Source organism: Eschrichtius robustus, chromosome 13 (assembly GCF_028021215.1).
Source record: "Eschrichtius robustus isolate mEscRob2 chromosome 13, mEscRob2.pri, whole genome shotgun sequence".
In the NCBI taxonomy this organism is placed as follows: Eukaryota; Metazoa; Chordata; class Mammalia; order Artiodactyla; family Eschrichtiidae; genus Eschrichtius; species Eschrichtius robustus.
Genome location: NC_090836.1, coordinates 8,391,600 through 8,405,837, shown reverse-complemented (window position 1 = coordinate 8,405,837; position 14,238 = coordinate 8,391,600). Strand labels below are relative to the sequence as shown.

General features: G+C 35.8%; 1 protein-coding gene across 1 annotated transcript; it reads left to right on the top strand.

The window, feature by feature from the left end:
* The first annotated feature begins 3,370 nt into the window (after positions 1–3,370).
* On the top strand, positions 3,371–13,666 carry KLRB1 (killer cell lectin like receptor B1). The gene is made up of 6 exons (XM_068561028.1): positions 3,371–3,455; positions 8,307–8,405; positions 9,081–9,155; positions 10,242–10,396; positions 10,786–10,901; positions 13,519–13,666. The coding sequence occupies exons 1-6, from the start codon at positions 3,371–3,373 to the stop codon at positions 13,664–13,666; spliced, it is 678 nt and encodes a 225-aa protein (XP_068417129.1).
* The last annotated feature ends 572 nt before the right edge of the window (positions 13,667–14,238 follow it).

Sequence of the window (14,238 nt, the reverse complement as noted above, 5' to 3'; positions counted from 1 at the left end):
TCTCTTTTTTTTTTCAACTTAGATGTTTATTTCTTTTTCTTGTCTAACTGGTTTGACTAGGACTTCCAATACTATGCTGAATAGAAGTGGTGAGAGCAGGCGTCCTTGTCTTGTTCTTGACCTTAGAGGAAAAGCTTTCCGTTTTTTACCATTGATTGTGATGTTAACTGTGGGCTTTTCATAAGTGGCCTTTATTATGTTGAGGTAGTTTCCTTCTATTCTTAGTTTGTTGAGTGTTTTTATCATGAAAGGGTGTGGAATTTTGTCAAATGTTTTTTCTCCATCAGTTAAGATAATCTTGTGGTTTTTGTCTTTCATTCTGTTAATGTGGTGTATTACATTGGTGATTTTCCTATGCTAAGCAGTCATCTATTCCAGAAATAAATCCACTTTGTCATCATGTATAAGCTTTCTAATGTGCCGTTGAATTCAGTTTGTTAGTATTTTGCTGAAAATTTTTGTTTTAATATTCATCAGGAATATTAGTCTATAGTCTTCTTTTCTTGTAGTGTCTTTACCTGTCTTTGGTATCAGGGTAATGCTGGTCTCAGAGAGCTTAGAAGTGTTCCATCCTCTTCAGATTTTTGGAAGATTTTCAGACGAATTAGTGTTAATTTTTATTTAAATATTAAGTTGAATTCTCCAATGAATTCGTCTGGTCCTGGGCTTTTCTTTGTTAGGAGGTTTTTTAATACTATTTAAATCTTACCCATTGTTGAATTGTTCAGATTTTCTGCTTCTTCATGATTCAGTCTTAGTACATTTCTAGGGATTTATCCATTCCCTCTAGGTTAGCCAACTTGTTGTTATACAATTATTCATAGTATTCTCTTCATTAAGTTGTCTATGTTCTCACCAATTACTTTAAATTCTTTGTCAGGCAGCTCATAGATCTGACTTTTTTTTTTTTTTTTAATCAGTTTCAGTTTTTGGAGTTTTTGTTTGTTCTTTTGATTGAGCCATGTTTCTGTGTGGTGAGTGCGTGTGTGTGTGTGTGTGTGTCTGTGTTTTTTTTTTCTGGGATTTGGCACTCCTAGGCTTTGTATAGAGCCTTTGTGAAGAGTAAGACCTTTCACCAGTTAGCCCAGCTGGAGGTTCCTGAACTTCTCAAAACCTTTTCTCACCTCTTGCTTTCCCCATGTCTGCCTGCAGAACTGCAGCTCTGCATCTCCTTGCCTCAGCTTTCACTAGCTTCCAAACTTCTTCGGGTCCCATAAGCACTCTGTGTCAGGCAAGACAGAAACCAGTCCCTTGAGTAGCCACCAGACAATCCAGGATGTTGGATATACAGTCCACTCTTGTTTTTATCTCAAAGGAGGATCCCTGCTATACAAGGTTTCTTCTTGGTGTCTCCACACCAAATGCTGGGATTCCTACCCCTTTTGTTGGAATCTCTTCTTGGTTTTGCAAAGGCCTGGGTGCTGTAGTTTTTCAACTGGTCTCTAGAGCTCTCACAAAGGTATTCTGTCCACATACTGTTGTTAACTCAGCGTCTCTGTGGGATAGAGAGGGCATAGCTTCCTAGTCTGCCATCTTGCTAAAGTCACCATTTTCTAAGTCTAGAGTGGATTATCTTGTTTTACTATCACCAATTGTTGCCTTTTGTATTTTCACCTTCTTGCACAAATTATTCTCTTATCACTCCTTTCTCCATGTCGTAGCCATAATCTAGCCTCTATTGTACTTACTCACATTCAAATTTAACTTTGTTTTTATTTTACTCTATTTTCCTACCCACTCAAACTCCCACTATTAACTCAGCAAATCTCAATGTCAAGATAGATGACATAGTCAAAATCAAAAATCTATCAAAAATCTATGTTTATTGGGGCTTCCCTGGTGGTGCAGTGGTTAAGAATCCACCTGCCAATGCAGGGGACACAGGTTCAAGCCCTGGTCCAGGAGGATCCCACATGCCATGGAGCAACTAAGCCCATGTGCCACAACTACTGAGCCTGTGCTCTAGAGCCTGTGAGCTACAACTACTGAGCCCATGCTCCACAACTACTGAAGCCCACATGTCTAGAGCCCGTGCTCCACCACAAGAGAAGCCACTGCAATGAGATGCCTGTGTACCGCAACGAAGAGTAACCCCCATTCGCCACAACTAGAGAAAGCCCACGCAGCAACGAAGACCCAATGCAGCCAAAAATAAATAAATAAAATAAAATTTAAAAGTAATCTATCTTTATTGCTCCTTGAGCTATTCAATATTATAGCTACTATTGCCACATTCTAAATCTCAGTTGCTTATAATCATTTACCCTCTGAAAAGTTTAATAACATATATATCCCATGCATGTGTGTATGTGTGTGTGTATAATCTGTATCTATCTCTCTGTCTATTATCTATCTATAATAGTGACAGTAAATTTCTGAATTCTGATATGTTGTGTTTAGAAAGTGTTATGTAGGAAATTAGATGATCAATGAATGCGTTAACATAATGAGAAAAATTCTCCAGGTGTGAATTCTCATGAAGGATTTATTTTATATGTATACAATAATGATTTCATAGTAAGGATCTTTTGTGATAGAAGATCATTGTGAAGACAGTTGTAACAAAGAAAAGGATCCATCAATATATTTCATACTACATATAGACAAGTGAAGGTTCTTCTTTGGTTTATATTTCTAGCCAGTTTATACTTTTGGAGCTCACATAATTTTGCAAGCTTCTGGTTGAAGGGAACACTTTTTCCTCAATCAATTGTCTCTAACATGGCCATTGTGGATTCCTAGCGGTCACAGTCATGCTTCATAACTTGAAATTAAACTTCATTGCACTAAGACCATTATTCTAAGCAAACAGTAGTCTTGATCTTTAGCTCTTTGCTTTCTCTGTTGTATTATTCAGCAGCCTTTTCCACATTTACAACTCCATTTTCCACATTTTGCCTCTTTTGGGGAGAGCACAAATATTTCAGGAAGACTTTAGAGCTTTTGAAAGGCACCCTGCAGTTTTTTTGCATTAGTGTTTACTTTTTACAGCATTACATTTAATATTGTTTATCTTGATTCCTGACTTTTTTGGAGGGAAATGAGAGTGCTTCATTTCCCTCACGCTGGTCCTGGCACTGAGAAAAGTACTCAAAGAGGATGGTTACAAAGACAACAAACAAACCTTCCCAGAATTCTGTCAAACAGGCCAATTAATTAAACAAAGTAGATATTACAATCTAAGTATACTGGACAGCCAGTAAGTGGATTTTCTCACTAATTTATAGAGAAAACCCACCACTAGAAGTGTGGGTAGGTAAGAAAGACAATAAAGCTTTTCAAGGCTGAGCACTTCCTTTTGCTTCTCTTGCCTCATAGAACTGTAGTTTTTTCTTTTACACAAGTTTAGTGCCACATTCTTCTCTTTGCAATGGACAGACAGGTGATATATGCTGATTTAAACGTATCCAGGAATGCTGGCCTTGAAAGCTCATCACCTCCATCTCTTCCTCAGAGTAAGTGGCTTTGATTTTCCTTTTGGCATTTGTATATCTTCCATAGTTAGATTTTTCTCTTAAATTTGTAGCTTTAAATCACGGCTTTGAAGATGAGCAGCAGCTATATTAATGTTAAATAGATACAGCATGGCCTGTCTGTAGGTAATCACAAATGTGGAAAAAAACACATACCTTATAGATTTCTTTTTTATCAAGATACTTTTGTGAAAAATGAATATAGTTCCTATTACTGAGCCTTGGCTAAAGGATCCTGAAGAAATATTTTACATGTATGAACAAGGGAATATTTTGATTTTTTTATTTGTTTCTTTTTTGCCACACCATGAGGGATGCGGGATCTTTGCTCCCTGACTGGGGATCGAATCCGTGCCCCCTGCAATGGAAGCACAGAATCTTAACCACTGGGCCACCAGAGAAGTCCCTTTTTTGTTGTTTTTGTTTTTGTTTTTTTTTAACAAATGAATATTTTTAGAGATTTTTTACTACCTTGCTGTAATAGTAACCTACCTTATTTCAAATCCCTCTGTAAAATACTGTGATTAAGTTCCAATGCATTTGCATCCGTGGCATTCCTTTCAGAATACAAAGTGTAGGCTCAATGATTAACATCCTTCACCCTTCAAAGGGAAGGGGAAAAAATGTTCTGAAAGAAAATTATATTCAAGATCAAAAACTTGAATATAATAACAATCTGATGATTTTTAAATTGAAAAGTATAACAGTTTAGAAGGATTTAAGCCACAAGGCACAGGAGAATATCACTGATGCACTTATTTCATATTTGTTGAAGTTGGCAATTTTCTGTATGTCAGAGGAGTTAGTATTCTGAGTGAAAGAGATGGGGAATTCTAATGTGAGGTCATAGGTGATGGATTCCATGGCCTGGGGATAGATAAAGAGAAACTACAAGTTAAGCAGAAAAAAAATGTATAAAATCATCAGGACATAGTATTACATTCTGAAGTCAAACCAAACTTACTAAACATCAATAATATTGCAATTTTTATCCAACCTGATATTCATTCCATAGTGTGCTTGGCAAGTGGGTTGTATCTTTTTAGGATGGTTTGGTATAATTTGAAAGTATTAAGTTATCAATGTTCTAAATTGGAGATTGAAAAGTCTTAGGGTTATCAAATACTTTCATGATACCCTTCATTTGGGGGTTACAGGAAATTGGAGAATCTTGATAACTACAGTGAGAATTTGTCAAGCCACGGTTATTTTTTGATGGGAAAGAGAAAGACTTTCTGTTCCCTATTCAGATCTAGCAAAAGTGGAGAGAAAGGAGGATGGTGTTGGAAGATATTGGAGAATGAAAATAGAGAAAGACAGCGAGATTTTCCTCAAAAGCTACTATCTGTGATTCCAAATCAATGAGGCCAGATAATTTGTCTATTCTAAGTGTAGTCATTATTCCACAAAATATCATTCTAAAAGTAAATCTGAGAAAACATAGAATAAAGTCAGAACAAAATGTGTGACTACAAAACGCTTGTCAACTGAAAAAAATGCCTAACTTAAAAGTTGAGAATTATGTATTTGGCGGCTTTACAGAGGACTATAGCTGAGAAGGCAGCCTCTCTGATAGTTCTGAGGAAATGGCCCCAAGAGGTAAGGGAGGAGCAGGGATATACAGGAGCTTATGCTTAAAAAAAAAAAAAAATGTAGTCAAACATCAAAAGTTTACGGCTAATCACAAAAACAGATACCTCAAGTTAAAGATTTTAGTGCTTTTCTATATGTGGGAAGATGCAAAGTCTGGGCTTATTGAAATAATTCCTTTGACATGCATCTTAACTATCTAGGGCCAGTATCCTGTTTTTCTCCCTCCTGAATTCCCCTCAGGTTTTACTATCCGGGGCAGCTGCACTGGCTGGTGGCTTTATGGTCACAACATCCTTTGTTTACTGAAATGGCAGGTGACATTCTTTCTCCACACATTGATCTGGTATTACAATTATTGTGAAACTACCACTAAGCTCTTTGGCTAAACAGTTTAGCCAAAATGGCAACTGTAGAATAGTGATTATATCAAAAGCAGTCAGGAAAACCAGAGAGAGATGTGAGTTGTGACGAATCTGGTTTACGGCCCAGGATTTGGTCTCTTAGAAAAGTAGATAGGTGTTGGCAAAAATGCCTCTAGAGTTTATTTATTCATCCAAAAATAAGCACCTGTGTCAGGCATGCCCTAGGTGCTGAGAATACAACAGTGAACAAAATAGTGAAAAAATATTTTCCTTTATTGCGTTTATATTATACTACTAGGAAGACTTACAAATAAATGAATAACTAAGAATATATATGTATACATATATGTGTTAGATAATATTAAGTGCAATAGAGAAAATATGTTTTAAAAAATGGAATAGAGAGTTAGCTTTTGGAGAGGGTATGATATCAAATGGAATAATCATAGAAGCCTGCCTGACAAGATGACATTTGAGTCAAGACCTGAAAGAACTGAGGGACAAAGGTATGCTTCCTGGGAGAAAAGCCTTTTAGAAGATGGACCAGGGCAGGTGCAAGATCTGTGGGATGAGAACATGCCTGTCATCTTGTAGGAGGAGCTCATAGGTTCGTGTGAAATGACAGAGCATGTCTGTATGGAAAACAGCAGGAGATGAAGTTACAGACATAAAGGGAAGCCAGAATGAATAGGGATTTGTAGGCTGTTCTACAGACGTACAGACTTAGATCTGCTTGAGAGAAAGCCATGGAAAGGTTTAGAGAAATGAAGTGAGATGATTTGGCATACTGTTTATATCCAAACAAAAAACTAGCCTTATGTGGGTATTTCCAGATGACTAAAGTTTACCTGGCCTCTTCAACTTGTTATTGTAACTCTATTGGTACAATAACTCTATTGTTGTTATTAGTTCTAATATAGTGCAGCAGAAAAACAACACAGAACCCTCCACTCAGTTCTTTAAAGTTTAGATGCGCGGTTATTATGTATCAGACACCATGTCTAGAAGGACTATTTCATATAACCCTTTCCAAAACCTCATGAAGTAGGTATTAGTCTACATTTCACAGGTGAAGAAATTTGTAGTTTATGAAGGTTACGTTGCCCGAAGTAACATGCTCTAATACAAATCTGCTAGATTTGAGAGCCTCTGCTCTTAACCACTGCTATCCTTCGGTAATAAATGTTAAAATAGTGACTATATGCAGCTTTCTCCATTTTTCAAAATTTCAAGGGAGGAAAGGCTGAGGAAGAAAAAATGGTAGAATAGTAATATACAACTGTGAGGAAACGTCACGTAGGACTAGTCTTAGGTTCACTAAGTTTAGTTGCTCTGTGTCACACGAGCTCACATTAGAAGTTCTAGGTCAATATTCTCCAGTCTGGTTCTCCCATTTTCAGATGTACACCCAGGACCTTGGAGCTCCTCTAATTGTCTACTCTTATCTCTCCCCTCCAGATGATAATCCAGGTGTCACTACCTGAAATCTAATCTATTATCTGTTTCCTCCCATAAACTTTTACCACATTTAGTTATCTTAAATTCCATCTCCCCAGTGACATTTTAGAAAGAGCTAACTCTTTTATGAATGTCCGAGTCCTAATGAAGAGACCATGAGTAGTTGTCTGAAAACTGGGTCTCACAACTTAATCGCCAGGGAGAGTGTAAAAAACTAAAGTAGAAATGGATTTCTGGGTCACTCTGGAACATTTAATGAGAATAAAGACAACACTTTAACATATCTGATACTAAAGTTTTTAACAAGTGACTCAAAGCATGTATTCCTTTATACTGAGGAATATTAGAAAAAATATAAAAAGGAATAGATAACATAAATAAATGATATAGTTAAATTAGTAAACCTTTACTTGTAAAGGCCCTTGGCTCTAATAATACAATTTAGAAAATAATTTATAATTGTAATGTATATAACATAAACCAAATGGGAATAAAAGGGGTCTTATAATTAAGTCAGGTATAGAAGTTGTCTAAGCAAAATTTCAAGTAGAATAACCGAAGTACAAATTACCAGAATAATTCCTGTCAGAGCTGATATAATTTTGGAAGCTGTTGCTCAGTGTTTCCCAAGAATTTTTTACATTAATAAGTTCCTCTTTGATTATTTTTCCCTATGAAATCCATTGATAAGGTTATGATTAATTTATGATCCCACTTTAATTAATACAATCACAACTTTTGATGAACATGAGATATACAGTCCATTGTTATTGACATGATACAGAGAAAAGCAAAGGTATTTGACATTTTTTAGACTATGCAATGTTGTAGACACAGGTTCATGTTATGTTATATTCATTGAAATACTGAAAATAACATGCAAGCTCATAAAATACTCTTCCTTGAATTCCACCCATTTGGTCCAAATTGGAGATGATTGTTCCAGAAAACAGTAAAGCAGAGGAATCCACGTCTAAGAATAGAACTGTCTTATATCACCAGCACCTAACATGTTGTTTGGCATAAAACAGAGCCTCAACAAATATATCTTGAATGAATGAAGGCCTTCCTTTTTGGACAAAATTCTTGGACTTACTTCCTACAGTAGGGTATATGTTTCATTTTTGTATAGCATTTGGCATGTTTCAAAACACCGTCACATCTATCTCATTTGATTCTTATACCAATCCTTCGTACACAAGACAGGCATAAATATTTCTATTTTATCTATAAGCAAACTCTCAGTTGGATCTGAGATTCCATCTTGTGGGACCCTACTTTAAGATGACTGATAAATGTCCTTTCCTGCCCCTACCCCCAACCTGAATCTAGCTCTTTCTTATGTGATCCAAACAACCTCTGCTTTTTGTATTAAATGAACTCAACTGAGTTAACCAAGTGTATTTTCTTAATGTCTCAGATGTTTGCCAGGGTCCACCTTGGCACAAATTTGCTCTGAAACTTGGTTGTGCTGGGATTATTCTTCTTGCCTTGACTGTGATGGGGTTGAGTGTTTCTGGTAAGTAATGCAAGATCATTTTTTTCTTGTTCTACTTATTCTACTTTACCATGAATATTAAAGTATGTTAACATTTGGCTACCCCAAATTTAGTGGAAGACCCATGAAACAAAAACAGTTACAAAACAGTGCTCCAACAGTGCTCAGCCTGTACCTACTAAGCAAACTTCATCCTTTGTCGTATTTCCCTTCCTAACTGTTCCGATAGGCTTCACGGGGGATTTCACATGTGCTCCAAGAACTTTTAAAAAATCACAATTATGATAAAAGCATGACAATAACAAAGAAAATAAAAATGTCCAATTATTTACAGTTCCTTAAGTGCCTACTAAATTCCAGATTGTCCTAGGCAATCTCTCCCATGGGGTAGGCACAATTATACTTATTCTGAAGATGGAACATGAGGCAAGGAGTGTAAGCAATTTAAGAGTTCAAGTAACACCTGGGAGCTTACTTATACAGTAGAAGCCGGTAACTCAATGTCTGTGTGTGTTCACTTGCTATGTGTTTGTTTATGTTGTCTTCTAAGTAGACCCTTTGTTACTACACGCTATTGCTCTTATCTTCTGTTCATTTCAAGCTTGTTGAGATAAAAATTTCCTGAAGTGATATATATATCCATTTCACGGCACCATTCAGCATTAATCTTCTTAATGATTTCTCCTGATTTATTAGTGATATTCTTGAGACAAAACTCATCAACAGAAAAAAGCAGCACGGATGCTCAAGAGAACAGGAAGGAAACAACAGGTATATTTTGTGGCTTTGACTTTCCTAAGAATAATGGCGAAAATTCGATAGGTATCATGCATTATCTTAATTAAGGCTCATAACAACCCATACGTTAAGATAGTATTATCGCTCTGATTTTATGTTTGACAAAACTGAGGTATGGAAAGGTTAAGCAACTCATCCAGGGTCATACAGGTACTAAGTGGTGGCACTGGGAATTGTACTTCGGTGGTCTATCTTCAGAGCCTACGATCTTAACCACCAGATAATACTGCCTTATGAGAGACTGCTGCTAGGATATTCAATAATTAATAGCCAAAAACCAAGCTATAAAGTAAAATATGCATTTAAGTGGGATATTTGATGATTTTAATGAATATGTCGAGCAGCTAACTCTGATCTGAAGTTAATTAATGGAACACAACATAAAATGAATTATTTAATATTTATTGTATTAAACATTAAGACATTGATCTTGTTCACGTACTAAGTAGTGTGTGTTAATAAAGACACTATTGTTGAGTGACTGTAGCAGAATGTGATCATTTATTATATACACTAGTACAGAACAGAAATTTTAAGAAACTACAAAAATCCTTCTGGAAAATGCTATCCAATAGATCCCATTAATAGGCAAACATATAATTCAGCAATTAGAAATTTTCTTATAATTTTTCTCCGTGGTATTTGCCATTAACTTATGGAAATGAATTGTTATTTGCTTTTCATTTTACATGTTGTTTAAAGTGGACATTTTTTAGATAAGTTTGATATTGTCGTCATGGAGTGGAAAGAGCACTTGTAATGAATTTAAGGAATCTCAGAAAGAGTGTTGACTCTACCAGCATCTGCTTTGTGTGGACTTGAACAAGTTATTCTGTCTGTCAGTGTTTTAACTTATCACTAATTTTCAAATCTTAGTACCAGAATGAACAGTAGGTCTCAAAACCCTCAAAGTTATATTAAATTCATGAATTGTTCTCACTGTGATGATCAAAGACTTCCCTGAATTTATAATGACTTGTGCATGTGTGATTAGTGTTAGTGGGGTGGGGGGCAGGTTAGAAACATAACATTTATTCTTCTTCCTCTTTCTTACTTTAGAGAGACCAGTTCTGTTAAAGTGCCCAACAAATTGGCAACTAATCCGAGATAAATGCTTGTTTTTTTATGACACTTACAAACCTTGGAATGACAGTCTAGTCGACTGTTTCACAAAAGAATCCAGTCTGCTGCTTATTCAAGATCAGGAAGAATTGGTAAATAATTAAGTAAAATACTTTAATACGGCTTAGCCCTTGCTTCTAACCACATCAAGATCTTCGTGCTTTAGCCTGGAGGGTTCTATGCAGATGGAAGTATTAATTTTGACTTCAAGAAGCTCACAATCTGAGACACTAAATGGACATTTAAGCAAAATAAATATAATTTAATGAATACAACAATATAAATACAAATATTTGGATATATATAAATATACAGACAGAAATATCACAAATAAGGAATAATTAACTCCGATGGGGAGTTAGGAAAGGCTTCAGAGAGAAGGTGATACTTGAACTGGGTTTCAGAGGATGAGTAGAAGAATGCAAACCAGTAATAGATAAACAGATTCAATATTCAGTCATTTCTTCTCTTTCATTTATAGAGACTCATACAAAACCGGATAGACAAAGGAGGAATGGTATTTTGGATTGGATTAAATTTTACATTATCAGCAAAGAACTGGAAGTGGATAAATGGATCCTTTTTAAATACTAATATGTGAGTATTGGATAAGCTAATTTGAATACTCAATTTACATCAGGTTTACATGGCAAGATAGGAACATTGTTATTGAGGATTGAGATTTATTATTTTAATTTAGTTTAGAAATGTTCAGGAGGATCAGAATAGTCTGAGAAGAATGATTCTGAAGTTGGTTGAAAAGTTCCACATATGAAAAGACATCAACCCTTTGCAACAATATATATTTTTACCTGCAATGGAGTTTTAGGAGACAAGGAATAGACTAACTCCTTTAGGCGGGGGCACACGAAACAGTTTTTAAAATAACAACGTTTAAAAATCAAGAAATTTCTAGCTGGAAGCTATCGGCACGAAGAGTTGTTTAAGTAGTGTTTTTCAAACTGTGGGGCCACATACCTTAGTGGGTCACAACCAGCATTGGCACGATGAATACAAGAGGAAAAAATATAGTAAATATCAGCGTAGGGTATCCAGACATTTGAGAGAAATTACTCACATTGTAACAAGTATTGTAGCCTATTTTAACCAGCGGTGTAAAAGGAGGGTTGTTTGAAGAGATGTAGTCAATCTGCATAAGCCACCAGAGAGCTATTTGCCGTTTTTTTGGTTGTCTCATAGTTTCTTGTGTAAGATGGTCAAGTGAACCATCGGTGTTATAGGAGGATTGATGTTACACAGTTAAATTATAAATTTTTAATGGACTTCATCGTTGTTTGTACAACGAAGGGCAGGACATTTTTTTCCCCTAGAAAGTGAAAGTGTGCAGACATTCAACCAAGTTTCTGAAAAGAACTTTTGATGAGTTTTTCAGAACAGATGATATTGTGTTACATATTTTGAGTCTGTGAATGCTTTATTCACATTTGTATAAATTACAGTTAAAATGGATTTTTTTATCATTCAAAAAACAAGAGGTTAAAATTCAAGACACAGGAGCATGTTCAAGTTTACCTAAAATATAGTAATAATTTATTGTGTGGAAAATTATTAGACCTTAAAAGAAATGTTGGTTTAATTAGCACATTTTGACATTGTTTGACACGTGTTCTAAAATATTTTTTTAGATGCCGTACTTTAAAATGAAGATTATTTTAAAAATAAAGTGTTCTGAACTAGAATAAACGTATGAAAAGGCAAACATATTTTGGTAAATAAAACTACACTCTGATTTTTTTGTTTTTCTAGGGATTTTTTCTACATTTTATTTACACATAAGTGCAACTCTGATATTAACTTATTTTTATTTTTTTGTACATAGTAAAGGTTAATTTTGGTTTGTGTGTGTGTGTGCTTCTTATTGGGCCATTATGTTTATTTTATTAAGGTTTATAATAAAACTGGAAAACTGAGTCTATGAGCAAAAATATAGGCAAAGATGATGGATTAAATTCGATTGAACACTCTACTTTATTCTGAGGATAAAATGATGATTTGATTAAGATAGTGATCAGGTAAACCTGGAAGGTATCATATTATAGTAGAAAGAGCATCAGTTAGACTCTGCTTTTATTTTAGTTCTCTACCTTGGTTTTCAGATAAAGAAAAACATAAAGGGTGTTAATGATTTTTTTCACAGGACTGTTTTGGGGATTAAATGAGATAATGTTAGACAACTAGGCAGAGATCTGGTCAAAGAAGGCCTGGGAAGTCACCAAGGGCCTTTTGGAAGGGGACTTGGCCAGATGAGTGGTAAAAAAGTTATCTTGAAAATCGAAGAAAGGACCAGAAGGGTGGAAGAGATAAAATACAGGGGACCTTTGCAATAGCTTGGTCAAGAGAAATTCTGATTTGACTCGGGTGTCAGGCACTAGGAGAGAATCAGGTTGGCTTCTCAGGGCCGAGGGGCTCCAAGAAGAAATGGAACAAAGGAACAAAGAAAAACTGTGATGGAGCCCTGCCCACTGCTACCACTTCACTTTCTATTCGAGACAAATAGGTGAATGTCTTGCACACACCCTATCCTGGCACCCCAGCTCTCTCTTGCCATCCCACTGTTTAACTGCTACTCATGCCCCACCTGCAATGAGCCACAAGACTCCTGCTTCTTTGGAACTAATAGTACATATATTGTAGCAGACACTCACCAACCTGTTTGGAATGGGAAAAAAGGGAACCTCCTACTACATACAACACGTACTGAGCCTCCTTTTCCGGTTATTGATATATTCAAATTCTGTAGACCCTGAGTATCTACGTACTTATTACATTTACTGAACACATTCTTTGTTAAGCATGATCACACTTTCATATACATGATCTCAATGCCTCCCCAAATATATATACCCTATATATTTAAGAAAATCGAGGCTCAGTGAAGGTAGGAAACTTTTCATATGACATGTTAATAGGAGGTTCAATTCCCAGTTTCCAAAGCTGCTTCTTTGTATGTATCATTATGACATTTCTTTTTAGAACAATTCTTTTCCAGTGAAGATGAGCTTGCAAGTTCCAGAGGTTTATATTAGCTTTCTATTAGAATTTATATCATTATATTTGTGACTGGGTACTTATTCCATGCTTAATAACCAGCATCTTGTTGTTTCCTGAAACTTACAGAACATACTGGCTGGTTGAGGAGAATTATGTGAGAAAATCACAAACACTAAAGAAAGGCTTTTCTTCTGCTCCACAGATTACAAATTACTGGTAATGCTGAAGAAAACAGTTGTGTTTGCCTCTCAACGACACAAATTTTTTCCGAGGACTGTGCTACAGAAAATAAATGGATCTGTCAAAAAGAACTAAAACCTGTCAAAAATAAAGTATGTTCTGCCACTTGACTATACATCCCCTCTCCATTTCTTTTTTAATCTTTATTTATTTATTTATTAGGTGGAACTCTTAGTTGAGGCATGCATGTGGGATCTAGTTCCCTGACCAGGGATCAAACCTGGGCCCCCTGCATTGGGAGTGAGGATTCTTAACCACTGCACCACCAGGGAGGTCCCCCCCACTCCATTTCTTTAATTTCCATTTCAGGTCTCTCTCATTTTAACTGTATATACTCTTAGCATGGCCTAATGTGCATTTTGTGGTACAAAATGGAACAAACACTGAGAATTCTAACTGTTGTGAGTCTTACAGACATTCAAGTTTAATCTCCTCATTCAATAAATGAGAAAACAGATACATAAAGAAAACACCTCATTTTAAGAGACAGTGATTCTCTATGGAACAAAGCCCAGACCAGCTAAGGGAAATGGTTTCTAATCCTGTAGACTTCATCCATTCCCTCTATGCCTTCGCTCACCTCCAGAAAAATTTTAGTAAATGATTTCTGAAGTCCTCTGCTTCTCCCACAGCCTATGCTTTTTTTTTTTTTTTTTTCAATACCATCACACAATTGGGTTGT